Source organism: Rhizophagus irregularis, chromosome 13 (genome assembly GCF_026210795.1).
Source record: "Rhizophagus irregularis chromosome 13, complete sequence".
NCBI classification, from domain to species: Eukaryota; Fungi; Glomeromycota; class Glomeromycetes; order Glomerales; family Glomeraceae; genus Rhizophagus; species Rhizophagus irregularis.
In genome coordinates this window covers 1,885,162-1,912,132 of record NC_089441.1, presented here as the reverse complement: position 1 = coordinate 1,912,132, position 26,971 = coordinate 1,885,162, and the positions used below count along the sequence as shown (strand labels likewise).

The 26,971-nt window shown below is 32.6% G+C and overlaps 9 protein-coding genes across 9 annotated transcripts; 3 read left to right on the top strand and 6 right to left on the bottom strand.

Annotated features, from left to right (window-relative positions):
- Window positions 1-2,334: 2,334 nt before the first annotated feature.
- On the top strand, window positions 2,335-3,908 carry OCT59_005001 (uncharacterized protein; the record flags this gene model as incomplete). Its single annotated transcript, XM_066138092.1, has 8 exons — window positions 2,335-2,383; window positions 2,464-2,469; window positions 2,566-2,600; window positions 2,674-2,751; window positions 2,828-2,841; window positions 3,002-3,171; window positions 3,251-3,297; window positions 3,346-3,908. The coding sequence occupies 8 exons, from the start codon at window positions 2,335-2,337 to the stop codon at window positions 3,709-3,711; spliced, it is 765 nt and encodes a 254-aa protein (XP_065997275.1). The 3' UTR covers window positions 3,712-3,908.
- A 701-nt stretch (window positions 3,909-4,609) lies between these two features.
- Window positions 4,610-7,033, bottom strand: OCT59_005000 (uncharacterized protein; the record flags this gene model as incomplete). The annotated part of the gene is made up of 6 exons (XM_025314087.2): window positions 4,610-5,780; window positions 5,850-6,238; window positions 6,329-6,450; window positions 6,648-6,662; window positions 6,745-6,823; window positions 6,911-7,033. 6 exons carry the CDS (start codon window positions 7,031-7,033, stop codon window positions 4,610-4,612), a joined length of 1,899 nt encoding a protein of 632 aa, XP_025185824.1.
- Window positions 7,034-7,841: 808 nt separating this feature from the next.
- Window positions 7,842-8,886, top strand: OCT59_004999 (uncharacterized protein; the record flags this gene model as incomplete). Its single annotated transcript, XM_066138091.1, has 9 exons — window positions 7,842-7,902; window positions 7,981-8,015; window positions 8,114-8,140; window positions 8,235-8,283; window positions 8,358-8,385; window positions 8,469-8,506; window positions 8,584-8,641; window positions 8,726-8,731; window positions 8,817-8,886. The coding sequence occupies 9 exons, from the start codon at window positions 7,842-7,844 to the stop codon at window positions 8,884-8,886; spliced, it is 372 nt and encodes a 123-aa protein (XP_065997274.1).
- Window positions 8,887-10,801: 1,915 nt separating this feature from the next.
- OCT59_004998 (uncharacterized protein) lies at window positions 10,802-11,179 on the top strand (the record flags this gene model as incomplete). Its single annotated transcript, XM_066138090.1, has 1 exon — window positions 10,802-11,179. One exon carries the CDS (start codon window positions 10,802-10,804, stop codon window positions 11,177-11,179), a length of 378 nt encoding a protein of 125 aa, XP_065997273.1.
- Window positions 11,180-14,218: 3,039 nt separating this feature from the next.
- OCT59_004997 (uncharacterized protein) lies at window positions 14,219-15,288 on the bottom strand (the record flags this gene model as incomplete). Its single annotated transcript, XM_066138089.1, has 6 exons — window positions 14,219-14,224; window positions 14,291-14,310; window positions 14,392-14,638; window positions 14,719-14,856; window positions 15,092-15,184; window positions 15,247-15,288. 6 exons carry the CDS (start codon window positions 15,286-15,288, stop codon window positions 14,219-14,221), a joined length of 546 nt encoding a protein of 181 aa, XP_065997272.1.
- Window positions 15,289-23,199: 7,911 nt separating this feature from the next.
- OCT59_004996 (uncharacterized protein) lies at window positions 23,200-23,616 on the bottom strand (the record flags this gene model as incomplete). Its single annotated transcript, XM_025311000.2, has 1 exon — window positions 23,200-23,616. One exon carries the CDS (start codon window positions 23,614-23,616, stop codon window positions 23,200-23,202), a length of 417 nt encoding a protein of 138 aa, XP_025176186.2.
- Window positions 23,617-23,709: 93 nt separating this feature from the next.
- OCT59_004995 (uncharacterized protein) lies at window positions 23,710-24,180 on the bottom strand (the record flags this gene model as incomplete). The annotated part of the gene is made up of 1 exon (XM_066138088.1): window positions 23,710-24,180. One exon carries the CDS (start codon window positions 24,178-24,180, stop codon window positions 23,710-23,712), a length of 471 nt encoding a protein of 156 aa, XP_065997271.1.
- Window positions 24,181-24,293: 113 nt separating this feature from the next.
- OCT59_004994 (uncharacterized protein) lies at window positions 24,294-25,787 on the bottom strand (the record flags this gene model as incomplete). The annotated part of the gene is made up of 3 exons (XM_066138087.1): window positions 24,294-24,553; window positions 24,782-25,015; window positions 25,097-25,787. 3 exons carry the CDS (start codon window positions 25,785-25,787, stop codon window positions 24,294-24,296), a joined length of 1,185 nt encoding a protein of 394 aa, XP_065997270.1.
- A 144-nt stretch (window positions 25,788-25,931) lies between these two features.
- Window positions 25,932-26,174, bottom strand: OCT59_004993 (uncharacterized protein; the record flags this gene model as incomplete). Its single annotated transcript, XM_066138086.1, has 1 exon — window positions 25,932-26,174. The coding sequence occupies one exon, from the start codon at window positions 26,172-26,174 to the stop codon at window positions 25,932-25,934; it is 243 nt and encodes an 80-aa protein (XP_065997269.1).
- Between the last annotated feature and the right edge of the window lie 797 nt (window positions 26,175-26,971).

Here is a 26,971-nt window from a genome sequence, read left to right as displayed (position 1 = left end):
GTTCCTTTTTATTTATTTATTTATTTTTTTCCACTGACGGACATGAGAAAAGAAAAAAAGAAAAAATTAAAATAGTATTTATTTACGCAAATTATAATTATTATTATGTCATTCAATTTCACATTTTTTTTTGTAAAAAAAAAAAGTATTATTAATCTAATAATCATCACATTTCTATACAAGTGGCGCAAGTGGCGTGAGAAACAATTTCAAGTTACTATATTACGTAGTGCAAAAAGTCTTATCAATTTAAATTTACCTATGTTTATTTATATATTAACTATTTTTTTTAGAATTTTTACATATAATGACATAATTAAAAAAATCAAAGAATAATGCTAAATTTATTTATACATTATACTTCATGTACTTGTAGATAATATAATTTGTAATACTACTATTTTTATCCATCGCGATTTTCTGTAATTGACGGTTTTTTCATCAGGCGCAAAATTAAGCTTTGAATGATTAATAACAGAATTAACGTATGCAATGTTTTCAAACGTTTTTCGTCATCTTTCTTGACTACTATAGAATTATTAATAGGTAATTTTTAGAACTCAAAAAAAGGATTTTAACCATCTTTTAAATTATGATCTTGATTTACAGTTTAAGGAAATGATGTATGTAAATTATAAACAAACGTTTCTTGAAACTTTTCAAATAATACATTTAATTCTAATAAAAAATTTCAAGCCAGGGATCAAATTGTGAACATTTTACGCAGTATGTATGGCATGACGCCTGAATCCAATATAAATGATCATGAATTACCCATTGTACAATTGTACAATTGGTTCAGTTACCTGACAAACAACTGAAATAAAAAATCAATCTTCGAACGGATAAGAGGTAAAACCAACAGAAAAAAATTCAATATTGGAATAAAAAGGATATCAAATGGATTAAAAAACAATATTCAGCTTCATCACCGACAAATCAAAGACAATACTATTTGGCCTGACAGTACTTATGCATAGAAAATACAACGAGAAGTATTGTACAAATGAAAAAAGTTGAAATATGGGAACATATATTAAAATGGGATCTATGATTTCGAGATGGAAATTTTGTTATATCCTTTTTATAAATGATTCTTGTGAGGGATCTAAGGAATTTTCTATAGATGATCATGAATATTAGATTTTAGAATATGATTTATACAGTATTTATGCAATGAACTTTAACTCGGTATATTTTAAGTCTACATAGTGTATATATTATTTATTAAAATCAAATAAACCAATGGTTTTTTTAAATTATTTTATAATGTAAATCTGAAAAATATTTTAAAGATTTGGATTTTTGCATGATATCGGTCATGCTTGCAGTACAAACAACTTGTCAACTTGGCGCAACTGATATATATATATACATACAGTATATGGATTTATGTGCACAAATTGAGTTAAGTCAAATTCGGATTTAACGAAGTCGAAATGGAAATGATTTTCTATAAAAGAAATTCTTTTTTTTTGAAAGTCTCAAAAGGAAGTATATTTCCTTTTTTAGGAAAATTATTTTTTAAAATCTAATACAAAATGATTTATATTTAAACGCCAAAATTCTTTGTACTTCAAATTCAAACAGTATGTACTTCCTTCGTTCCAATTTGCACAAATTGAGTTAGCTTGAATTTGGATTTTTTGCATATATATATATACAGGATTTAATAAATTATTTTTTTTTCTTTTTTAACGCTATGGTATATTTTTTTACGTTACAGTAATTTTTTTTTCATTTCCGATATAAACAAAACGTAAAGCACCAGAGTCCAGAGGTTAGGAATGGATCGATTGTACTGAAGAAATTATATCAGAAAACAATGTAAAATATTATGAATACGAAAATTTTTACAATATTGAGAAAATTGACGAAAAAACTTATCTTGCCAATTGGAAGAATTTAGAACAATATTTTATATTAAAATCCTTTAACCTTGACAACATCGGTGTAAATAAAGAAGAAATTATTCATGAAGCTTAAAATTCATAGTGAAGCTAAACGAAATTGCGGACAAAAATGTAAGATCCCTCAATTCATATCATACAATTTTAATTGGTTCCAAGTAAAGCAGAGGTCGAGGAGTTTGACGCTAACAATGAGAAGATGAAGGCTCGTCTTGCAAAAAATGACGAAAAGAGTGGAAATAGATAAACCAGTGGACCAGCAAAATGATCATTTCAATTTAGTGTGCATTTTTTATTTTTTTGGGTTAATTTAATTACATGCTTCAACAGTGTAAAGGGGTAACTGTCAGTAAATTTAATAGCCGAACTAAAGGAGTGGGTCGGTATCTTTGTTCGTTGTTAGGAATAATAACAAAGGCGTGGTATGGCAGGAGTGACATCTATCCGATGGACATCCTATACAATAAAATTTGGTAATAAATACCATTTGATATAAAAAAAAATGATGAAGTTAATTTTCATAAAAATATAATTAATCTATTTGGAATTACAGATAAAGGTATATAATATAGTACATTATTCAAATTCATAGATTTTTTTTAAAAAAAGTGTTTTAATACAATAAATTAATTATTATTTTATTTACGGCTTTTAGAATATCAAAATGATCAATCGAAGGAATATTTATTAGTAACGGAGTATGCTAACGGTGGATCACTTCAAAACTATTTGAAAAAAAACTCTAATAATCTCACTTGGAAAGATAAATACGAATTTGGCATACCAATTGACATGTGCTGTATTATTATTACATGATAAAGGAATTGTATATCATAATTTGGTAATATATTTATATTTATTTCGTTAAATTTTTTAAAATAAATAAACCTTAATTAAAAAATTCTTTGTTTTTTTAGTACCCTGGTAATATGTTTGTTCATCAGAATACTATCAACATTGGCCAATTTTGGACTATTAAGCAGAATCAAAAGAGCATCTAAGAGACAATCAGATTCGTTCGATAAAGTCCTTTATATTGATCCAAAAAAGTTAAATGAAAGTAAAGAGTTGATGCAATCGTGCTAATCAAGTGAAAAGGACGATATATACACTATTGGAGTGCTTTTACGGGAGATATCAAGCGGTAGACCACTATTTAAAGATGAGTTATATGATGGTAATTTAATTAAGAAAATTTTGCAAGGATATAGAGAAACGATTGTTTTAGATACTTTTGCTGATTATTCTAGTCTATATACTGGTAAGAATAATTTTTAATATTATAGTTTATCATATTGTCAGTTATCATACAAAAATTATAATTTTATATTAATGATTAGAATGTTGGAATAACGAACCAGACAATAGATCAACATTAATGGAGAATGTTGTGATAAAAATTATGATATGTCTTTTAAAATATCTAAATTATTAGCAAAAAAAGGATATTCTAAATATATTAGGATATTGTTATTGTACTGGAATTGGAACTAAAATTGACAAGCAAGAGGCGTTTGAATTATATGAAAAGGCAGCAGATTTAAGGAATATCAAAGCTATATTTAACCTTGCTGTTATTGTAATAGCCATTAAGGATGATACTAAAACTTTTGAATTATCCAAAAAATCAGCTGAAGGAGGGATTTTAGGTAGAATGACGATGTTAGGACATTGTTATCAACATGGAATTGGAGTTGATGTTGATATGCAAAGGGCATTTGAATACAATCAAATGGTAGCAAATTTAGGAAATAATTTGGGAGATGGAATTAAAGAAAATATAAATAAAGCAATATATTAGTGTGAAAAATCTGCTGAACAAGGACTTGATAGTGCTCAAAAAAAAATTAAAAGAATTTTTAGGAAAATAATTTATATCTATAATAGAATATTTTATGTAGCCTATTTTATAAACAATAACGTATTTTATAAATGTTGGTGAATTATTTATCATAATAAAATTTTTTATTGTTAAATCACTATAAAAAATTTATTAAATTTATTTGATGTTTTTTTTTATTCCATGTTATTTCCATATTCACGAAGTTTTTACAGAAATTACGGATAAAATTTTTATAGGTAACAAATTAAGCCGAAAAAATTTACCTGATTGATAAAAAAAAAATATTGTGGTAGCCAAAAAAATTTAACTATTTTTTTTTTGAATGATAAAAACCAAATTGTTTGAAAGATGCGTGAAATCTACTTACTATAAAGTAATGATCTTCCGAAGTAATAAATTTAAATATAAATAATTTTTTTTATTTTGAATTTATTTAAATGTAATATTATGCTAATTTACTTGGAAAATTTTCAAATTAACTTAGAAATTATTGGAGTTTGGCGTGGTTGGCATCAAACAAATATCAAATTTTTATCAACATGATACAAGTATTTCACTCCCAACGTAAAGTATTATATAAATTTCTTGAAAATCTATTTAATACATCAATTCTTAAATCTATTCTTTTAGCGACCAAGAGAGATAAAAGATTTTAAATTCTAAGAATATACATTAATTTTATAAAGCAAGATGCAAATACCAATTTGAATGTATAGAATACAAATTAACCCATCATTAATTAAAAGGACACGGTAAGAAACTCAACATAACACTATATTGCACTGTAACAGTAAACGAAATATTGATACCAAAATTGTATAAAATCTTAATTCTTTTTGAAATTTTTCTTAACGACTTAATACTTAAGTATCACGCGAAATACTTCGCATTCTTCTATAGAAAATACACCCTCAGTTTCTCTAATCGGTTTTTCATAAGAATTTTTACTACTACGACAATAATGAGAAAGTGTGTGAAGATCAAGCCCACATATTATAAGATCTCCATTACCAAATGATGGTCCATAATAGTATCCGTTATCTATAGCATATACTTTATCTGTTACGCGACTTAAAGTGGAACTTTCATTCCTATTAACGTTATTAAAGGAAAAGATAAAACTATTCTGACAAAAACTATAATTATTATCAGATTTCCATATAACCGGATTATATCCTCCAAGAATCTCGTTACTACCTGCCACTTTGACAATTGCTACAGTATGAGATTGATTATCACAAATTTGATGAAATTTATCTGGATAAAATCCGTCACGAGATCCACGAAATAATAATTTAAATTCAAATAAAGTAGTTAACTCATCAGTAATTTTTAATCCTTTAATCCATTTCGAGATTGTTTCGATATGTTGAAATGTAATAATTTTAGAATCAATGACCTTCGAATTAATTTTTTCAGATATACGAGGTTTTGATTTACTGCTTATCTTAGTATTATTATCTAAAAACTCCCTTAATAATTCTTCATATAATTCCTTGGATAGAATTTTCTTATAAGGAAATACTATATCTAAAAATTCTTTGGATGTTAAATTATGGAATCTAATAAAAGCCATACAATATTGTAAGGTATTCTTCAAAGTAATGAAATCATCTTTTGAAAAGTTTGTAACATCAGGGGGAAGTTCTGGATTTTGTGCTAACCCCCATTTAAGTACATGTTCCCAAATTTGAATTTCGCTCATTTGAAGATTATCTTCTTGAATTACTGAAACCAAAAGTTTTTCTGGAATTGAAGTGAAATTTGACGATTTAAATATCTTATCCGGCTCATTGGATATTAAATCGTTACAAAATTTTTGAAGACTCAAGAAAGAATCATCTTTAAAACTCGTTCGATATATCAAATTAAAATTTTGTTCCAACCAGTTTGCTTCATTTTCAATCAAAAAAGATTGTATATAAGCGATTAATTCCTGAAGTTTTAGTTCATTGGCGGCAACTAATAATTTAATAATATCTGAGGTATCACATTCTTTCAAAGAAAGCCTACCACCATAAATATATCTAAAATAAAATAAAAGTACTTGCTCGTAAGATTAATCAAATTGATATAAAATAATTGCTGATTCCTACCTTAAAATAATTTCAAAAATTTCAGGTAAAATATTGGGTAATTTAATATGAGCCAAGTTCTCATCACTTTTCTTTTTATTAGCTGACAAAATTTCTCGCAGGCAAGGAGAACGATAATTTAAGATAACCATATGAGCTCGGAATATTTTTACATTAGGATCGTTACCAACTTCAATAGTAACATCATGATATTCGTCGTCACTCAAAATTTCAAGTAAATTTTGTGATAATGTTGGTAAAAATTTAATATTATCCATTATGTTTGTTACTAATTTACTAGCATCTTTAGAACTTGAAGTAACATTCCATTTTTGCAAAGTAAATCGCTGATTCTGGCCATCATTTTTCTTTTGTAAAATGATAGGTGCCCAATCATCCTTGCTTGCATCCTGTATAAGCACAGATTTTAAGAAAAAAATTTAATTTATTGCCAATACTTCAATATTTCTATCTTTAAATAGCACGATAAAATATTTTACCTTAACTTCAAGAACAAAACTTGGATCAGATCTTAAATTAATAGTATTGTTCTCATAGTCGTAATCCCATTCCTGATTGACAGCGGGTACAGCGTGAGTGGGAAATTGAATAATACGTGCACCTTAATGATGAAATTGAAATATTAAAATACGTTAATCTAGCAGAATCCCTACTCAAGGAATTGAGTATTTAAATTCAAAATTATTATTTTTCAGTTGCTCCAAATGAAATAAATGGATAATAAATGGAAATAAATTTCAAAATTAATAACTACTTTATATAAGGTAGTTTATAAACCAATAAATTGATATTTCTTACCATTTTGGAATTGACCTTGATTAGTAAAGAAAAAATTGGATTTAGAATTAGAAGATTTTGATTTTGAATAATTCTAATAATTATAATCATCACTTACCTTCGTAAACATCAAGTACGAGACCGGATCTTTTGTTGACAATAAATTTACCATCAAAATACCAGAGTTGAGTACCAACCTAAATGTAAAAAAAAAAAGAAAAATTAATTGATTCAAATAAAGAAGTATTTTATTATAATATTAAATAGTAATACAAAGACTTTACACTAGAATCATCCTCGGATTTTTTATTATATTGAATAATTTTAGAACTAGAATGAAGAGAACCGCATTCAACTTCAATAACCTTTCCGGAATGTTCAGCTATAATCCAATAATAATTAACCATTTTTGGAATATTCAACAAAAAGTTGAATGTAAATTGTTTCTGCCAGAAGTAAAAGAAATATCGATTGCCCGAGTACTACAGCCTGAAAAAAATAAAAATCGACAGGCAAAATTTCTGATTTTAGTTAAATCATCCTTATCCTCGGAGAAAAACGGCGATAAAAATACGCCCTGTAAATATGAAATGAAAACATAACGCAGATCATTGAATCGGAAATAATACGGCCCGAAAAAAAATAAATAATAGTGGTCATTCTTTCTATTTTTGGTTAAAACCCCTTTTTCAGTGATAAATTTGACATCGGTGGTTTTTTTTTGGAATAATTTACTGCGCACATGAAAAATAATTGTAGATAAATAACACGACTACAGTATTCGGTAGAGGTGTGTCGTTCGTTACACGCCATACGTTAAAAAATAACAAAATCAGATCTTTGCTTTTGATTCTCACGTTTAACCCAAAAAAATTTAAAGTTCGTCTGTTATAAATTGTACCAAAATGAAATTGGTATTATCAAATTAATTAATTAAACTGATCATTTTTTAATAAATAGCAGCCGTTAAGTCGTAACTTAAGAAGAAATTAACGATTTCTTAATAGATTGTGACTAGATACTTCTTAGAATCTCTACATCGTGATATTATCGGATCAAAAGCACAATAATTATTGATGTTCCTTCCAATATATAAGGTCATTTAGATAATACATCATATCTTCTAACGATGATATCAGAAAATAAAGAAAATGACAGGAAGAGTCATAAATTGGATGATGATGGTGGAGTTCGTTCAATTGGAATAGTATTCATATGTTTACTGTTACCGAAATGCAAAGATTTGCGTTACGGATTCTACAATTTTATTTGAATGGTAAGATAATTTAAAATATTAAATAATTGGGTATTTTTATTTGCTAATCATATTTTCTTTTATAAACGGATAATGAAGGAATTGGCAATTCTTCGGCGATAGTGTACTTCAAAGTTGAACTAAATCACAACCTGAGTCTACAAATATTTTTTTCGCTGTAGATTGCACAATCTTTATATTCAATAGCTGACATTCAATTTTGTGTTGATAGAAGCCTGTAAGATTTAGAGAACATCTAGTAAGTTTCGTTGATACATAAATTTCCAGTAATTTTTCGTTATATAATTCTAACATATTCAATAGAATTTATATAGTTACTGCATATATTTTAGGTTATTGATTTGGTAGTGGTAATTGGATTAATTATTGTGGAAGTAAAAGGTAAGTTTACCATTAAGCAAAATTTGCTTGATTAATTATTTATTTACTTAAAAGATTTATTTTTTTTTTCATAGATTATCGTAGTACCATCATCATTCCATGGTACAAATACACATCCTTCGCCTTTCAATGAGTCGGTATTAAATAATGCTGATGTTATCATTCTTAGCGAATTGTATGATAAGGACTGAAAACATTCTTATGGAAATTAGAAATCGTGTTGGTACGTTTATCGAAATTTAAGTTTAGCATGATTTATAATATTTTTTAATATTTTTTAATATTTTAATCAACGCTTAGGAAATGTTTTATTCCCTTATACGATGAATAGAATTGTCTTTGATATAATAGGTTTTGAGTAATAACACCTAAGGGCTATAGGATTACGTGATCTCTTATAACTGAGGAATTCCTCAAAATAATATTCTAATATATCATTTAGGGAGTGGTATGTTTATTACTATTACAGTATGACAAAAAATTAAGCACTAGATGAAAATATTTTTTGCTAAATACTATCTTTATGTCATTAGGATATTTACCGAGAGACAGCAAAAGATGTACTTGTCAAATAATCTTGACGCCCCATCAAGACATGGTTGAGCAGTCGTTATTATACTATGCATACAAGAAAAATATCAGGAACACATGCGTTGTCTTTGCAAATCAACCATCATTATGTAGTGGTGAATCCATTAATTTTATTAGGAATTGGGAAAATAATTCGAATATTCAATAATATTTACAGGCTTAGTATAGTACAATAATTTTTATTGCATTTAATAGTAAATCCGAGTATGATTGTGAAGAGGTTACTACAATGAGATAATAAATATGTTTGGTGAAAGAAACAAAAAATTATTAGCGATCCGAATTTGTCGAACTTAATAATCACTTTATAGGAGTGCTTAGATTTTTTAAGGCACTAATTATTTAAAAATCATAGTGACCTCGTATTGAAATAAATTGTTGCTTTGGATTTAATTTTAGATCTTGATTGCTGGTTTATCAAATAAAATTTTGAAACTTATTATTAATAAAGTGGTTAATATTGTGATTTGTAAATAAACGAACGATAATATACGTAAAACTTGAATGTCTGTCTAACTTTACAGATCAAACTGAAAAAAAAATTAAATTTAAAAATTTATTGTGCGAAATAGTCAACCACACTAACCAAGAATTTCAGTTTATATTGAACCGTTATCCACAAAAAACACTGATCCGGGGCATAAAAGAATAATTTGTTAATTTGTGCACAAAAGAAGGAAGAATTTTGTCTGGATCATTGACTATGAAAATTTTTTAAATTTTTTGACATTATAAAATAAAATTTTGCAAATTAATAATAATACAGTATGTAATATTTAATAGCGAGTAACTGTTGTATTTGTAATAGCAATATGATTGGTGGAATTTGCTGAGCTGCGCTCAGTGATTATATTCATCCATTGTAAGGCACGATAGTGCCGCAGTTATGAGGTCACGTGTGCAGAGTAAATGTTTTATCAGGCTTAATAGGTTTTTTATACGACTTAGTAAATATAAAAAAAAGAATTTCATACAAATTGTTATTTTTATTTCTCATAAATAAAATGAAAATAAAGGTATAATAATGGTTTATATTGTGAATAAGTTTTATGTAGAATGATCATAAATCTTTCTGTCATGACTTAATCCAGCCACAGAAATCTACTCAGTCTTTATCCCACGAGACGCTTTCATAATTATTTCTAGTTTAATATTGAAATTTAATAATAATATATGATTAAATAAATATTAAATTCACAATTGCATTTTATCAATTTTATTATTATTTTTTATTATAAACTAGAGTAGCATGCAAAAACACACCAATTATTCACGAAGTGCTGAACTTGAAAGCGACCCAAAATAGTATAAATAAGGTGCCAATTAAGCAATACTGATTACCAAATGAATTTTGGCTTTAAACGTTACGCTTGTAAAGTTTGATATTTTCAACAGAATTTAAATAATAAATTTCGATAATTTAACGACTATATTTTAATGTTGCTTAAAATAAATAAATATCATGAAAAAGGAAATTTGTTAATTCATTAATTCAGTGTTCGGCAAATGACTTGAAATGACCGAATGATTCAAATGACAAATGACAAATGACATGTCTTTTCAATACAAATGACTTCGTCATTTGAATGTAATTATGGCCAGCATTATTTTTTAATTATAGTCACATGATTATTTATGTGATAAATATTAGCCAATCAAAATCAAATGATTGAAATGACCAAAACGTGACTAGAAATTATTTTTAACTTTTTAACGTTTTTATAATTTATCAATAGCAACCAATTTTAATTTTAAAGTTAAAGGTAGTGTTTACCCTATCTCACACTATGTTATTGATCCAACATATTTACAATCACATTATTCACATATCAACAGTCTTAAACATAAAGGAATTATGTTTTTGGACCAGATTATCACGATCGATTCAGCATACTTAATAAACTAAAAGAAAGTCTTAAAAGCAAATATGGAAGAGTCCCAAGGGTATAATCTCCTCAAAGATCATATTACACTAACAAATACAGGCAGATTAAATATCGGCCTAGGACAAGAGCTTGTCCAAAATCCTAAAGTACAACGTCCTAAACCTCCACCCGTCGAAGGCGAACCTTTCCCATCAAGGAAGACCAAATGGATTGCATCATGGTCTACTACCATTAAAGACGTCACATATGGAAAACTTCTCACGTCAACACCCTTCCCTCAATCAATTCCCATCCTTTATGCAGAACATTGGATATCTAAACAAATAGACACAATGGATCAAAACCTCGCTCCCAGAAAAACACAATTTTACCTTGTCAAGGTTATTTCTTGCATTATCCCTAATATATTGGTTCGTTAAAACCAAAATGCATCCTTCAGATTAAGCATTCTATTTCTATTTTAATCCATGAAACAAAAAAAAAGTTTACTTCCAACCATTTATTATGGCTATAATTTTTTTCATATATTTAAAATATAGTCATCCTTATTACAGATTATTAACTTACAATGATCACTTAATTCAACTTAATATATTTAATCCTTTACAAACACATATTTCTGTTCCGCCTAATTATCAAAACAATATCACAACAAACTGTACCTTAATAAATAGTTTATAGAAAACATAGACATAGCTGACGATCTCAAACATTTGGCTAACCTAATTTCTAGAGACAAAAGTTAGCTGATCACGTGGGTAAAGTTTATTGATAAAGCACAAAAACACTTCTTTTGATTAATAATAAATCTCATTCATATTTAAAACGAATCACGAAAAAATAAAATGTGTGATCACAGAAAATAAAATGATATTTTATTTTAATTCAATACTTGCGCCACACATCCACGGAACAGATTTTCTTTTTTCAAAAATCAACACGGCTTATTTTTTTGTAGAAATTGTGTTTTAATTATATAATTTTGGAATAGTAAACATTCTACACGAATATGAAAAAGAGACAAGGTGTTAATTGATGATTAATTGATTATAATGGCGTTCAAATGACTTTATTTAAAGTTAATTAATGATATATGCAAAGAATTGACTATATTGATAAAATACCATATGTTTTGTTTATAAATAGGCAGAGAATTATTCTTCAAAAAACTAAAAAGTAATAAAAAAATTCAAATAATAAATAATTAAGCTCGAAGCATTTTTACACGCGTATAAATCACTTCTCAATCTCTCCTTTAATTCAACATCCAACGATTAAATCGAACGCAAATTCACTCTATTCATGATTTCCAAACTTTTGCTTTTACGTCGAATATGTGCATCTTGTATTATTGAAGGTTCATTTATTTTTTATTTTTGAAACTTTGTATATAGCTCAATAAATATAATCATGAGTCATCATATAATCAGAATATATAATAATTGTGTAAATTATATGCATGATCAATCAAAATAAACTATTAATTTTTATTCCCACCCAAACCTTATAAAATTTGTAGTCTCCCCTTTCTCACCCTTTCCACTCTTGTCTTCAAGTTTTTTTCGCTCTCTTTACCCTCACTCTACTTTTGTCATCTCTCACTCTTTCTTTCCTACTTTTTTGTTCTCATCTCATTCATATTCAGTTTATCATACTCTTTTCGTCTTCATTATTTGGAGGTAGTGGTGAAAAAAGGCTTTTCTTGTTTTTAGGGTACTTTTGTTGGAGCAGCATGATGCTATGCATGGGCGGGGGCGTAGCGTGCTTACTACGTAAGCCTGTGAGTAACAGCTTTTGCTGCAGTCTCACAGTAGGGCTGGTTGGGAATTTTCTTGGAGCGGTATAGTACTATGTGAGGGTTGGAGCATAAGCGCTTACTTTTAGTAAGCTCGCGGGTGCCAGCTTATTGCTGCAGTCCCGCGATAGGACCGGTTGGTTGTAGTACGGCATGGTGCTATCCCTATGAAAAAAGCCTGTGTGATTTTTGTTGAAAAAACATCCAATTAAATTCACTATGATTTCTGTATATTTGACCATACAATAATTGTGCTAAAAATTGCAATAAATCACACAATAGTTGTATGGCAATCATACAATAATCATCCAATTTATGACCTGATTTTATATAATTATTGTCTAATTTTTGAGCCAAATTTTGGGCCGAATTTTAGGAATTATTCTGGGCCGAATTTAGAAATTATTGTGAGCCGAATTTTAGGAATTATTAGGAATTATTATGGCCGAATTTAGGAATTATTGTGGGCCGAATTATTAAGAATTATTATGGCAAATTTAGGAATTATTGTAAGCCGAATTTAGGAATTATTGTGGGCCGAATTTTAGGAATTATGATTACAGTAAGTTAAAATTTGGTCAGTAACGATTAACGACAAGCAAATTTATAAAGTGAAATTATGGATTTTTATTAATTTAATATACAAAATAAAACACTATATTTGATATGAATTATAAATGTAGAAAACTATAAAAAAATATAAATATATATATATAATAATTCATAAATAATATACTATCGCTGTATTAGATATAAACTATAAATTAAAACTATAAATGTATAAAGAAAATAAAATCAAATATTAAAGAAAGTAAAGTAAATTATTGGTATAAGTAAATTATTAATATTAAAAATAAAAAAGTATGAAGTTAGTAAAGAAAGCAAAATTAGAATTAGTAAGTAGTATGGAAAGTAAATTGTTAGCATTTGTTAGCGTTAGTAATAATAAAAAAAAAGAAAGTAAAATAAATTATTGTAAGTAAATTATTAATATTAAAAATAAAAAAGTATGAAGTTAATAAAGAAAGCAAATTAGTAAGTAGTATGGAAAGTAATTGTTAGCGTTTGTTAGCGTTAGTAATAATAAAAAAAAGTATAAAGTTAGTGAAAAAAGCAAGTTAGTAATTGAAATGTAAAAAAGTTAGAAAATAAATAAAAGGATAAAAAAAAATAAATTTTCTTACCGAAAAGAAAGTTTGAAGAAAAAAAGTTTGAAGAAAAAAAAGGTTAAAAAAAATAAACAAATATTTTCTGCGTAGTGAAAAAAGTAAGTTAGTAATGTAAAAAAGTTAAAAAATAAATTCTGCGTAGTGAAAAAAGTAAGTTAGTAATGTAAAAAAGTTAAAAAATAAATAAACGAAAAGAAAAGTTTGAAGAAAAAAGAAAAAAAGTTTGAAGAAATAAAAAAATAAACAAATATTTTCTACGTTATATTTATTATTTATTTTGATGATCAGATCACGTGGTATAATATAATTTAATTTTAATTGGACAATTTCTTTTATTTTCCAAACTAACCGGATAAGTAGTGACACAAAATTTTAACTAACGAAAAATGAACTTTTAAACTTTAATTTTGCATTAGTTACAAAATTTCATTACAAAAGCAATACGACAACACAAAAATTTACTTTATTTAAAATATATATGCATATTATGTATGTTATCTCTAATTTATGAAATAAAATAAAATATTAGTATTTGTAACTAATTAATTTCAAATTAAATAACTTACTTTATTATTTTCGTTATAATCTAAAATAAAAATAAAAATTAATTGATTATTATAAAAAATTTTTTGTAATATAAAATGAAAAAATAAATATTAATTATTACCTTTTCGCGGTTGATTGGAAATCCGCCCAGATTTTTTTCTTTCATTTTTTTTCTTCCCGCTCTTTTCGCTGGCATTTGTATTGCCAACATCTGTACTATTATCATTTTTTTTCTTTCCGCTCTTTCCGCTGACAAATGTATTGGTATTGTCAACGTCTGTATTATTATCATTTTTTTTCTTTCTGCTCTTTCCGCTGACATTTGTATTGGTATCGTCAACGTCTGTATTATTATCGTTATTATCAGACTTCAAGAAAAGTTTAAAAGAGATATAACTGAAGTTAAAAATATGTTTTTAACAAAATGCTTATACTATATATATTATACCTTATCTGATAAATCATCTGCAGTTCCACTACTACTAATGACCACTTTGTTTTTAATTTTATCTCTAGTGATCACCGATTTATTCTTTTTTAAAATAACTTCCGTTTCCTTCTTCTTTAGTTTTTTTTTGGTGGGCACCTTTTATAAAATTCAAAAATTAATACGTATTTATTTTTATAAATAAATATAATTCAAAAGATGAAATTATTATTTACGTTTATTGTTCATCGAGCGGTGAAATAATTCTTTGATAGCCCAATCTCCTGTTGTTTTGGGAAAATGACTATTATTCACTTTGAACTGAAAAAAAAATTTTGTTAAATGTATTATAAATGTATTGATTTAAAGTATGATTAATTTACAATATACTCACCTTCTCGATAATTTTTAATATTGCTCTCCTCTCCTGCTTTTCCCAGGACGTTTCAACATCGATATACGCTTCAATTAGGTCACGTATACTTGACTAGTAAAATATATAAAAGTTAAATCCTAAAATGATAATACATGAATTATATCAACAATTACATATTTATATATTACAAACTTTGTAACCATTAAATTCCTCATTAGTCAAGTTTAAAATTTTTGCAATAGTCGTCGGGCTGGATGTGGGTCTCGCTACCGCTCCACCCACCTCGGCCTCACGGCCTCGCAGTACCTATATCCCCCCTACGGGGGATCAGGAATCCCCTATATCTGTCACCATCTGTCATTAACATCAGTCATATAACAATATACTAAAAAAGGATAAAATAAGGGAAAAGAAAGGAAAATACGATAGAATCAGAGGGGTATGACAGATATGACGGATATGACAGATGTTTCAGAAAAATCGGGAGAGGGGTATCCCCAGAAAAAAGTTTTGATTTTACCCCCCAGATCTGTCATTCTGTCATAGTTCTGTCATATAATCAGGATTCCGTCTAATAATCTGTTGGAAGCAGTGAGATAGCAAACCAGATAAGTTAGCAGATAAGCCCCTAGAAGGTCTATAAAGCCAGTAAGACCAACCCCGTCCCGCCCCCGTCAGAAAAAATATATAATTGAACAATGGGTATTGAGAATAGAGCATATCCAGATAAGTTTAGAAGACAGTACTAATCCGTCTTCCTCTTTTTTGCCTCCTTAAGGCATTTATCAATACACTGTTTACACGTGTCATCAGAATCTAAGATTTTCTGTCCAAGTTTTTTGCATTGCCGATTGTAAGCCGTCTGCTGTCTCTTAGCAGCGGTTTCTTTTTTTTTCTCCTTAGTCTTCTTCTTGATCACCCAGTCTATTCCAGTAAAAGTATTCTTATGCATACCACAAATTGTGCAGTCACCATGCAGCTGGTAATGCCCATTTGTAGTCATATCTTGTATTTCACTAGCTGTCTCAGTTTCCTTCTTGCACTTTAGGCAGTAAAAACGTGTCATTTTAAGATTTGAAGTCTAAAACCATTCCTTTAATTTGTCGTAATATGTCGCATTTAGAGAATTATTACAAATACTACAATCTCTCCGGAGTACCAGCACGAATTCTAAAAGGTAAAGAGCACTACAACCTATACAAAAAGCCCCTAAAGGAAAAGTCAACAGAACGCCCAAAGGTAATTGTATGGAAACCAAATGCAACACATCAGGCAGATCTTGCAGAGATGCCAGTTGACCCCAAAGGATTCCACTATTTTCTCGTAGTGGTGGAAGTTGCAGGAAAGAGAGTTGATGCAGAACCCCTAAAGGATAAGACTGCAAATAGAGTTCTAAATGGGTTTGTCAAAATCTACAGAAGAAATCGTATCAAGCCTCCAACACACCGACTGGAGACAGACTTCGGATCAGAATTCACCAATGATCAGGTACGTGATTTTTTCCTGAACAGCCTAGGGGTAATGATGAGGTTCGGAGAGCCAGGAAGGCATAAACAGCAATCTTATGCTGAAAGAGCTATCCAAGCCATCCAAGAACCCCTTCTTAAACGAATGGTAGCACAGGAGTTGAAAACTGGGGTGACATCCGTGGAATGGTCAGAAGATTTCCATAATATAGTGAGTAAAGTAAATGAACTCTGGCAGAGAAATCCCCCAGACATTCCGACAGGGTCACCCAAAGTGTCAAAAAAGACGGATCTCCTCTCTGAAGGAGCACGTGTCAGAGTCAAGTTAGATGAACCTATTTCTGTACTTGGTAACAAACTTCATGGAAAATTCTGTACAGGAGACATAAGATGGAACCCAAACATTCGTGTAATCAAAAAAATGATACTCTCACCTGAACAGCCTCCTACATATCTTCTTAACGGACCACATGGTCGATTAGGTGTATCCAGATGTGCATATACCCAAAAGGAATTGCAAGTAGTTCCTATTAATGAAAAGCCTCCACCTGACTCTGTGATAAGAGGACAACCTGAAAGATTTGTTCCTGAGCAGATACTTCGGCATCACATTAGAAAAGGTCAAGACCAGTATTTGGTTAAGTGGGAGCGCTATCCAGACACTGAGGCTACTTGGGAACCTGCTGACCGGTTGAAGGAGGATGTCCCTGACTTAATTCACAAATTTTGGGAATAAAAAAAAATAGAAGAATTAAAGGGTCTTATTTTTTATCCCCTCGATTAGCATCAGGAACTATCGGGATAAAAACATTCTTCCCATCACAGGTAAAGGCTATATGTTCACGTGATTCATGGACATCATAATTGTAACGTTTCAGACACGTTCGGCTTAACCCAATCTCCCTATGCTTGTATCCATCTAAAACTGCAAGATCCTCAGTGATAGCATAATCAGGAGTAAGTTTGATTAACACTCCCTTTACCATGCCGAATGTCCTACCTGTTCCTGAAGCACCAGATATGTTGTATGTAATACTCTTGTCGATATCCAACCCTAATTCCTCAGCAGCTTCTCTCTGAATAAAAGACGCATTAGCACAAGTGTCTGCTAAACACTGAATTGCTATTCCATTAACCTTCCCATCCAGTGCTAAAAGATCTTTAGTATTCTCTAAACAAGCTATGTCAATATCCATAGGATCGTCTACCCTGATATCCTCTTCTTGTTCCTCCTCAACTAGGTCCTCCGGAATCTCTGTGACTTTTCTAGCAGGCAATAACTCCTCCTGAAGAATCTCACGGAGTAATTTCCTAAAGTCTGCAGACCTTAACAGGCTTAATAAGTCATTCTTAGTAACAGCTTTTGCAGGTGTAGACTTACTACCAGTAACTTTCACAGGAATCTTAACAGGGGTTGCTTTGCCTTTCAATGGCACACTAGAAGAGCTAACTGCTGTCTTATTTGGGACGACTTAAGAAGTTTTGAGATACTCGAACCTACTTTTTTTTTGACCCAACACGAACCATATAGACATCACCATCTTTTTCTCTCAATTCTACCTTTTCACTAAAACTCGCAGTATCAATGTCCATAGCATCATCATTAAGATCAAGGTTTCTCATTGCTCAGGCCAAATCCAGATCATCACGTCTATCTTTAGCCTTCTGAAGTTGTTTTGTAAGTATTTTAGACGTCCCACGTTTATATCCCATAATAAGATCAATAGCATTTTGATGATCATCCAAAGTCCATTCAGGAGCATCAGGGTCATCACCAACATCAGGTTCTACATAACCATCATCCCAATCAGGATCCTGAGGATCCTGAACAACACGTCTCTGTGGTTTTGGTCAAACAGGTTTAATCTGCTGTCTATAGACTGGTAGATTACGAACTGGCCGAGCCTGTAATTGTTTAAATTGCACCTGAAAATTCTTGGTAAGTTCCTCAGCTTGAGCCTTAAGTAACTCTTGTAATTGTTCTTGAGTAACCCCAGATGACTTTGATGTCAGTACGACAGGTTCCTGTTTTCCTAACGGAGGTTGAGTTACATTACTGTAATCTGCTTGAAGTTGTCGATTTCTATCTTGTAACCCCAAGCGCATTTCAGCCCTTCTCCGTTCTAAATTTCTCAGATGTTTAACCAAGTCATCAGGATTAAGATTACTAAACCTTTCTGCTTCAAAAATATTATCAGCCGAAAGACCTCTAAAGAACTGGTCGATAATAAGATCATCAGTTAGTTTTAGTAATTTTCCAGCCCTCTTTACAGTTCTATAAAATGCATCAACTGGCTCATTTTCCTGATAAAGACTGTTAAAACGGATACGTTTCTTTTCATCTAAAATAGTTGGGAATTGTGTTCTAAGCCAATAAAGTGCCTGGTTAGGTTTAATACCTGGAAAAACTATAGAACGATTATTATTAGCAGCAACACCAGCATCTGCAGTAGCTAGAGCAGCTCTATCTGTTGGACGAGCACCAGCTCTTCCCCAAGCTTTATCTTAACCTATTAAATCATGGGTAGGAATAAATGCTGCTCTAATAGTTACTAATGCATTAGCTCCATCTGTAGCATAAACATGTGCTTCAGACCCATTTACATAGGTACCTGCATTTGGTCCTCCTGCACCTTCTGGTATTACTAATGCTACAAAAGCAGCTAAATTAGCTCCACCTCTTGAAGTGATACCAGAAAGTTCCCAATTTTTTCCTGTAATTTCTCGATCAAACCATTCAGCCGCTTCACCAGCCATGCAGCTTCTAAGTATACCCATAGCTCTTTTCCAAGACTCTGGTGGCCCTCCAGCAGCGTATGGGTTAAGATTAATAGTATCAAGATAACCCATATAAAGCCTAACAAATGTATCAATCTCATCAGTAGCTTTACCCTCAAAAATCGGCAATCCTATCGCAGTGGTAGCCATATCGTCTCTAGTGGATTGTTTAAAAAAGGTGGAGGAGGGTTCAATTGTCTAATTCAAAACCATTGTACCTGAATTCTAAGAGCAGCTATCTGTTGAAAAGTCTATTTCTAAGTCTCCCTAATGTCTGAATCCTAAAACGCACCCTATTATTAGCATGTGCTAGCTGTGCATTAACCTGTCTAAGTTGCACATTAACCAATACAAGTTGTCCTCCAGTCCGAGTAGCCCTCAGCCGCCAATGATTTAAAAGGATATTACCACGATTCACAGCATTTTGAGCCTCATTACGATCCCTTACTGCTTGAGTATAATCTGCTTGTAATACATTACGTTTATGTCGTGCCTGATTACGTTCACCTATAGCCCGTCGACGAAGCTCTACCATAGTATCATAATCTCTTTGCAGGTTATGGTTTTCTTCTATAAAATTATCATTGGCAGCATGTATAATAACTAATTGACGTTCTAAATTAGTAAACGTTTCATCAAATGCATTTATCTTACCTTGTGCAAAAACTAACAAATCTTTTGTAATACCAAGTTCTTCATGTTTTGCTTTACAGCGATACATTAATATATTAATAATATGTTTGATTTGATTATTTGCCTCCTGTATCTCTGAATCAACAGTTAAACGACCCCTGGTAGTCAATAAATTTGCATGAGCCTTTAGTATTCTAACTAATTCATCATCGTCTTTTTCATTGAACAAGTGTGCAGGAGGCGGTCCAGTAGGTTCTGAAGGAGTATAAACTGGAATTGGTGTTGATGTCGACATAGTATTTAAACTAAGTTAGAATAAAATTCAAATGGATCTTTATGTATACAATTTGGACGAGTACACGACCGACTCAAGACAAGGCAATAAGTTTGCTCCATCATGGCCCTTTCGATTAGCCGTAGCAGGTAGCTCAGACTCAGGTAAGACAACTATGATCATTAATTTGTTAATGGGTGACAAGAAAGCAAAGGAGGATGGTAATCGGTATGTACTATGTGATGCAGTACTTTTAGTTGGCAGATATCTTGACGAGCCGAAGTGGGCAGTTGTACATGATTTTTTCAAAGAGGAGAAGATCCCATTCACTGCAGTAACCCATAGTGAGATTCCAGAGATTGACTCCTTCGACCCTACTCAAGCTACTGTAGTAATCTTCGAGGATCTGATGGATGCACCTAAAAAAATCCAGGATCTCATCACTGGTTACTTTACACATGGACGACACAAAAATATTTCATGTATTTATGTAGCCCAAAGATTCTTTGCCATTCCTAAGGCTATTCGAGAAAATGTTAACTACATCTCACTGCATGGAGGTCATGGGAGCCTTACAGATACCAAGAGAATCATCCGCCTATATACAGAAGAATCAGAGTCATTAGCACCAGTAATTAATGATCTTACTCTGCAACGTGAATTTGTAGTGTTTGATCTTAGATGGTCCAAAAGTGATCCACTGTCCATTCGAGTAAGATGGGATACTAGTCTCAGTTCGATCACAGAGCAATCTCAGTTCAATCCTAGTTCGATCTCAGTTCAATCTCAGTTTGATCCAAGTTTGAACCCAGTTCGATCTCAGTCTGAACCCAGTTCAATCACAGTTCGATCCAAGTTTAGTCCCTATGGTCAGAAAGCTGTATTTGAAGCAAAAAAAGGTGGACACTTGATTGAATTTGCTCGGGTATTTCCATCCTCTAAAGAACGTTAACATTTACTTGTACCTGGTGTCTTAGCCAAGAATGCAGATACCTGGATTAAATATGTCTTTCGGGAAGCTTATGGACTCTCTGGTAAGACCCTAGGAGCTGACTTTCAGGATTTCTTAGCAAAAGTACAGGGTAGGACTGCAAAGACTGAAACTCTGAAAACTGAGAATGTGAAGGAGTTATTCTCCCGATATGAAGCCCTGAAGTCTAGTCGCCCTCTGGATAATAAACAAATAATAGAAGGTATTGAAGTCCTTCTACAAATCTTTTCTAAGAGCCACATGGACCGTCGAGCATTACAAGTAGGGATTAATAGTATCTTGTGAGAATATCAAGTAATTCGTCTGCAGAAGCTCTAAGAATCATAGCACTTTTTTTACGGCCTTCAAAGTCAATCCTTAACATCTTAGCCTTCAACCCTATTGCTCCTAAAGCACGAGAAGCAAAGTTCTTAGTCATTGGATTACTTATATGATTTACATAGTTCTCATAGAATGTAGTGAAAGGCTCGTCAATACCATCTGGATATGTATCCCTTAGAAATTGATATAAAGCAATTTCTCCACTGTCATAACCTATGGCTATAAGCTGTTCGAGAAGCCACTTCCTAATATCTTCATATGGCTCTCCATCCATAATATTCATATCCAGTTTTTGTGTAAACAATTGTGTAAAGTCCACATTACTTCCCCGACGAATGATCTGAACTAACTTATCCCTAGCAAGTCCCAAGGCTTGTAGAGGGTCATTCTCATCACTAATCTTCTTTATAATCTGTCTGTATAATACACTGGATAATCCTCTATATGCTGTTTTTGGAGTGATTACTCCACAGTTTTGGCACTGGTTTATTACGATTGATGTTGACATGGCTATCTTTCTTTATGTAAAAAAGAATTATTCAAAATTAAGTAACTATTTGGAGCAGTCCTTGCACAACTTGTCCGTTAAGTCACTTGGGCTTACAGGCATGAGACATTCCCTACACAACTCAATATTAAGCTCTGCAAGTCTTGGGGTATGGTCCTCCAAAGTTCGTGGACGACCGGAAGGACCGGAGGAAGGTGTCCCGTTAGTCGTATCCTGCTGTAAGATAAAATCATCATATTCATCTTGGTCAGCTTGAATAGCGGTCCTGATTTGTTGTATATCATTGAAAGTTAACCGCTGCCCATCAAGATTTTCCTCATTATAGCGTGTTTCATTGATGATTTCCTCTATAAGCGCCTCTTCTTCATAATGGACAAGGTAGTAATCCTCAACTACCTCATAGTCACTCTCAATCAGTCTATGATATGTTCTAGTACCATGTCGAACATAACGTCCTGTATCTGTATTTAAATATACAGGTTGCTCTTCAGGTGGAGGTGCAGTTTGTCTACGGACAAGCCTTCCATCAATATAATCATGGGATTCCATAACTATTCGATTAAAGGTATCTCCACCGATAATAATTGGACGTCCAGTTATAGGGTTAGCTATATAAGGGTAAGACATGTCTTTTTTCTGTACGTGTCTACATATCTAATAGTTTTCTTCAATTTATAATAACCAAGTGACATGGTCATCAGTCCTTATCAAAAAATACAAGAATACCTGATGATGAGGTTACATGGTCATCAGTCCTTATCAAAAATGCAAGGATACCTGATGATAAGGTTACATGGTCATCAATCCTTGTCAAAAAAATGCAAGGATACCTGATAAATAAGTTACTGGGTTATTGGCCTAGAATGCATTCATGGAAAAACTATGGATTATATTACAGAAAATGTGAACTGAGTTCATGTCACGTGATACCCTGAACAAATGTGTAGAGTGTCACGTGATTTCATGCGGTACGTAGATCATTTCCTTTTTGGGCGATACCCGTTCCACAAAAAATCGATTTGGTAAGAATGCGTTTGGAACCCTGTGTAACATAAATTTCCTTTTTCGGTAATTCGGGATTACGCGGTAATGCCGGCCGGATCTAAAAAATATGACTCTGCAGGGTAATTCCTACGAAAGTCAAGTACAAAATGCTTACTCCTGTTGAGTCCAATCATTCCACTTCCAGTCCAATCTCCAAGGATCGCCTCCCCATCTATGTTCACTTAATGCAAACTCTATGGTTTCCCTTTCCTGGGGGTTCACGACCATCCCATTCCTAAGCATTTTCTCCATAATATAAAGCTGATCCTCAGTGAGGCGGTCTATCCATCTTTTATAGAAGTCGTTTACATCTTCAAATGATATCCAGTCAATATTCCCTTTTTCAAACGGCTTTCCAAGAGCTTGGACATGCCCAATTGTAGTAGCGTAATTTTTCCATCTCTTATATGCTTCTTGACGAACCTCCTGCCACCACACACTATCTACTTTACTCGCTGCAATAAGGTCAGTATCTGGGATCTTTGCAACAATGCGTTCGACTATTTCTACTGGTAATCGGTCCAACATAATGTTATGTTACTTATACTATAGCCATCTTCAATTACTGTATGCCCATTACAAATGGATAAAAAATATAAACTAAATTCGTACAGGAGCCGCTTATGCAAGAAGTTCTGCTAAGGTTTTCTCAGCCTCATTCATAGTGACAGCTCGCTTTGGGGGACCTGTTAATGAGTCCTTAGTTACATTATAATACAACTCGAAGAGGGCCTCAAGTTTGTCTAAAAGAGCTTGTTTATTCTTGTATGATTCACGAATCTTTGCTATCTTAGCAGTATATGCCGCATTATCTGGGAAGAGTTTTCTGGCCACGAACTTCACATATGATACAGGAGACTTTGCTGTCTGGATTCTCTTGATATACTTCATATGATCCTGGACAAGATAGCTGGTTTTGCTAAACCCAGATACTAATGCGACTACTATAGTGTCTTTTAATGCACGGATAATCTTGAGGACAGTTTCATCAGAGACAATGGTGAACTGATTGCATGATGCATCATAAATAACTTCATCACTAATGCTGTCAGTGTGGTTAATAATACTTGCTAATTCGGTATATGTTGACATGATTCCTTATACTTTTTTGTACTTTGTAATAAATAGGAATCTTCAAATTGACTTTACATTCAAGCAAGAAAAAATATATATACCTACTGTAAACCCAACCGCATTCTTGGCAATCATGTCCAGATAACCTTGTTTGCATTTTTCACATGGCAGTATCCTGCGGTTTCAAACTTGAGAGCTTTCAATGCTTTGGATGCATTTTCTGGACAAGTAATAAGCGTAGGACTACTCGGCTGTTCCTCTAGAATAAATCCATCTGTATTGATGCGTCGTACTTTATCCTTATATGGTTCTAATAACTCTGAAGTCGTCTTCCGTCCATGTGCTAATAAGAATGGAGCGATCCTAGGATACTCACCCTTGAAGGGACTACCTGGGTTTGTGAACTGGAATCGCCACTAGTCAGATCCTACTGGTACGATGGAGTCAAGTGTGTGGCCTTCTGGAAACTTGAATGGATCTGTTTGATCTGTGGTGAGTGTCTTGTAATTGCGTTTCCTCTGGCAGAGTGCTCCCCATAGTGTATTGAGAACTCTCTTTGCAACACGACCGGCCACGCCACCCTGGTTTTTTATATTGAAGAGAAAGTGGACATACTCACCAAATATTACAGTCCCAGGAATTCTTGCTTCTCTGTCATATATCAAGGCATTTGGCTTTCCATTCTGGATTAACTGTATATCGAGTCCAAGTTTCTTTGCTCGTTGTAAGTCAATGAATGTATAGACTCGCCTCTTATTCTGTCGGAAGAGAATGTCATTACCACTTACCTTGCCCTTGGGCGCTCCCTGGGAGCTAGCACGAAATAATCCATACAAGGCATAACCTCTATGGTCTACAAAGTCTTTGAGTATTTGAAACTTACCTTGTCAGATTGGAAAGTTTGCATTTGATTGCTGAATACTTGGATACAAACTTGTCACGTCGTATTGCCTTCCATAGCCCTTCCATTCATTGTCTGCCCAGATAAGACCTCCCATCATTGCATCACTTATCCACTCTGCTTTGACTGGGTCAAGAGAATCATTGGCTGGAACCCCTATACTAAACCGTTCAAAAAGCCAGAGTGCAGTTCTCTTGTACGACCAGTTGTGGTAAGATAAGTCGATTTCTAGACCGAACTTCTTTGTAGCCTGTAGGAAGGAATCCCGCTCTTCATGGATCCTCTGGTATGTTTCCTCAAGTGTTTCATATATTCCAGTTTTACAATTCTTCTCGATAGGGATGAAGGAGTAACTATCAGAGTTCTTACCTTTCTGAAACTGTCCAACTGTAAGAGACTTAACTGTCTTACCATTGTATATTGTTACTACATTATTAACCCCATCTTCACGATAAACAAAGGGAGACTTTTGTTTTCTATCTAATTTGCTAGGGTGGAGTCTTCCGGGATTCAGTGCAAGAGAGTAGTGGCCTTCAGACAGGATAAGTGTTGCACGTCTGTCAGATTTGCTCTTAGAAATTCGAGTGGAATCCCCTACAATATTAAGTGCAAGGCTTCCTGCAAGTTGTTCAACCTTATCCATATATGAGACTGGAACTGGAGCATCACGATTGAGACCTAATGCCTTTTTGATATACTCGGGCTTTTCGATTGACTTTGGCATTTTAGAGAATGTGCCGTAGATATATTTCAGGCGTTCATACAGGCAATCATTTAGCTCCCCGTTGCAACCCCCTGCAACCGGTAGGGCATCTCTCACATAAATTATGAATCATTCAAAATAATCAGGGTCTGCGTCATCCGGTAGTTATGCTTCGTCGTAGTGGTCCAAGAGTGAGAAGAGGCTGGCTGGTTGGTTTCCTGATGTCCATCCACCGGGTTTCCAGTTTTCATAGGGGAGCAGAATCTGAAATTTATGTATCGGATACCGGGATTGGAGTCGCTGTCCAAGTCTTGCTATTGCTCCTCTGGAAAATCTTGCGCCTGAATACTGTAATTCTTTGATATCCGGTCTTGTAGGTAAAGCACGGACAATCTCTGAATAAACCATTTGATGTATTTATGAATTGTGTTCAGTTGTAATATAGGTTTTTTATACAAAAAATATAAGATAACTAAGAAGTGCTTATCTTATTAAAAGGAGTCAATCTTGCTGCATACACGATCAAGATCCTCTTCATCCCAGTCGTCGACAATTCCATTGGCGGCTTCCCATTCACGTTCCATATCAGTTTTTGGACGTTCCTCTGGGATTTCTCGTGCCTTACCCTTATTCATCTTCATAGTTTCATAACCAGAGGTAGTAGGGATAATCTCGGCATCACGATCCTCCTTGTATACTCTTATTAGATCTGCGAGTTCTTTACGGCTATGTGTTTTAGGTAAGTTCCCATTATATTCGATCCAGTCCTTGAAGCGGTCTACTACCTCCCTAAGGTAGTACTGGTACTCGTTCTCAATATGTGTTGTGGGACATTCCTCTACTTCAAACGCGAGTATTTCCCAGTCATAGTCGTCTGACACGTCTTGGTACTTAGCCCATAAATCCTTACCTGTATTGTAGAGATCATTGAAGACCTGGTCCTTTGAATTCTTGACCCATGGCTTACGATCCCATCGGTGCCTTTCATGCCAAGCCCAGTGTGCTCGAGTACCTTCCTTTGGTTCAGGGTCCCAGTCAACTTCTAGTTCTGTGTCAGGTTCTGGGATAGGTTGCTCTTCAGGAGCCGGTTCTGGGTCAGGCTTAGTGACGGATGCAGAAAATTCTGCGGGAGACTCGGGTTGTTGTTCAGGAGCTGGGTTCACAGTTGTAAAATCTGAGTCAGATAGCAAGTCATCTAAAACGTC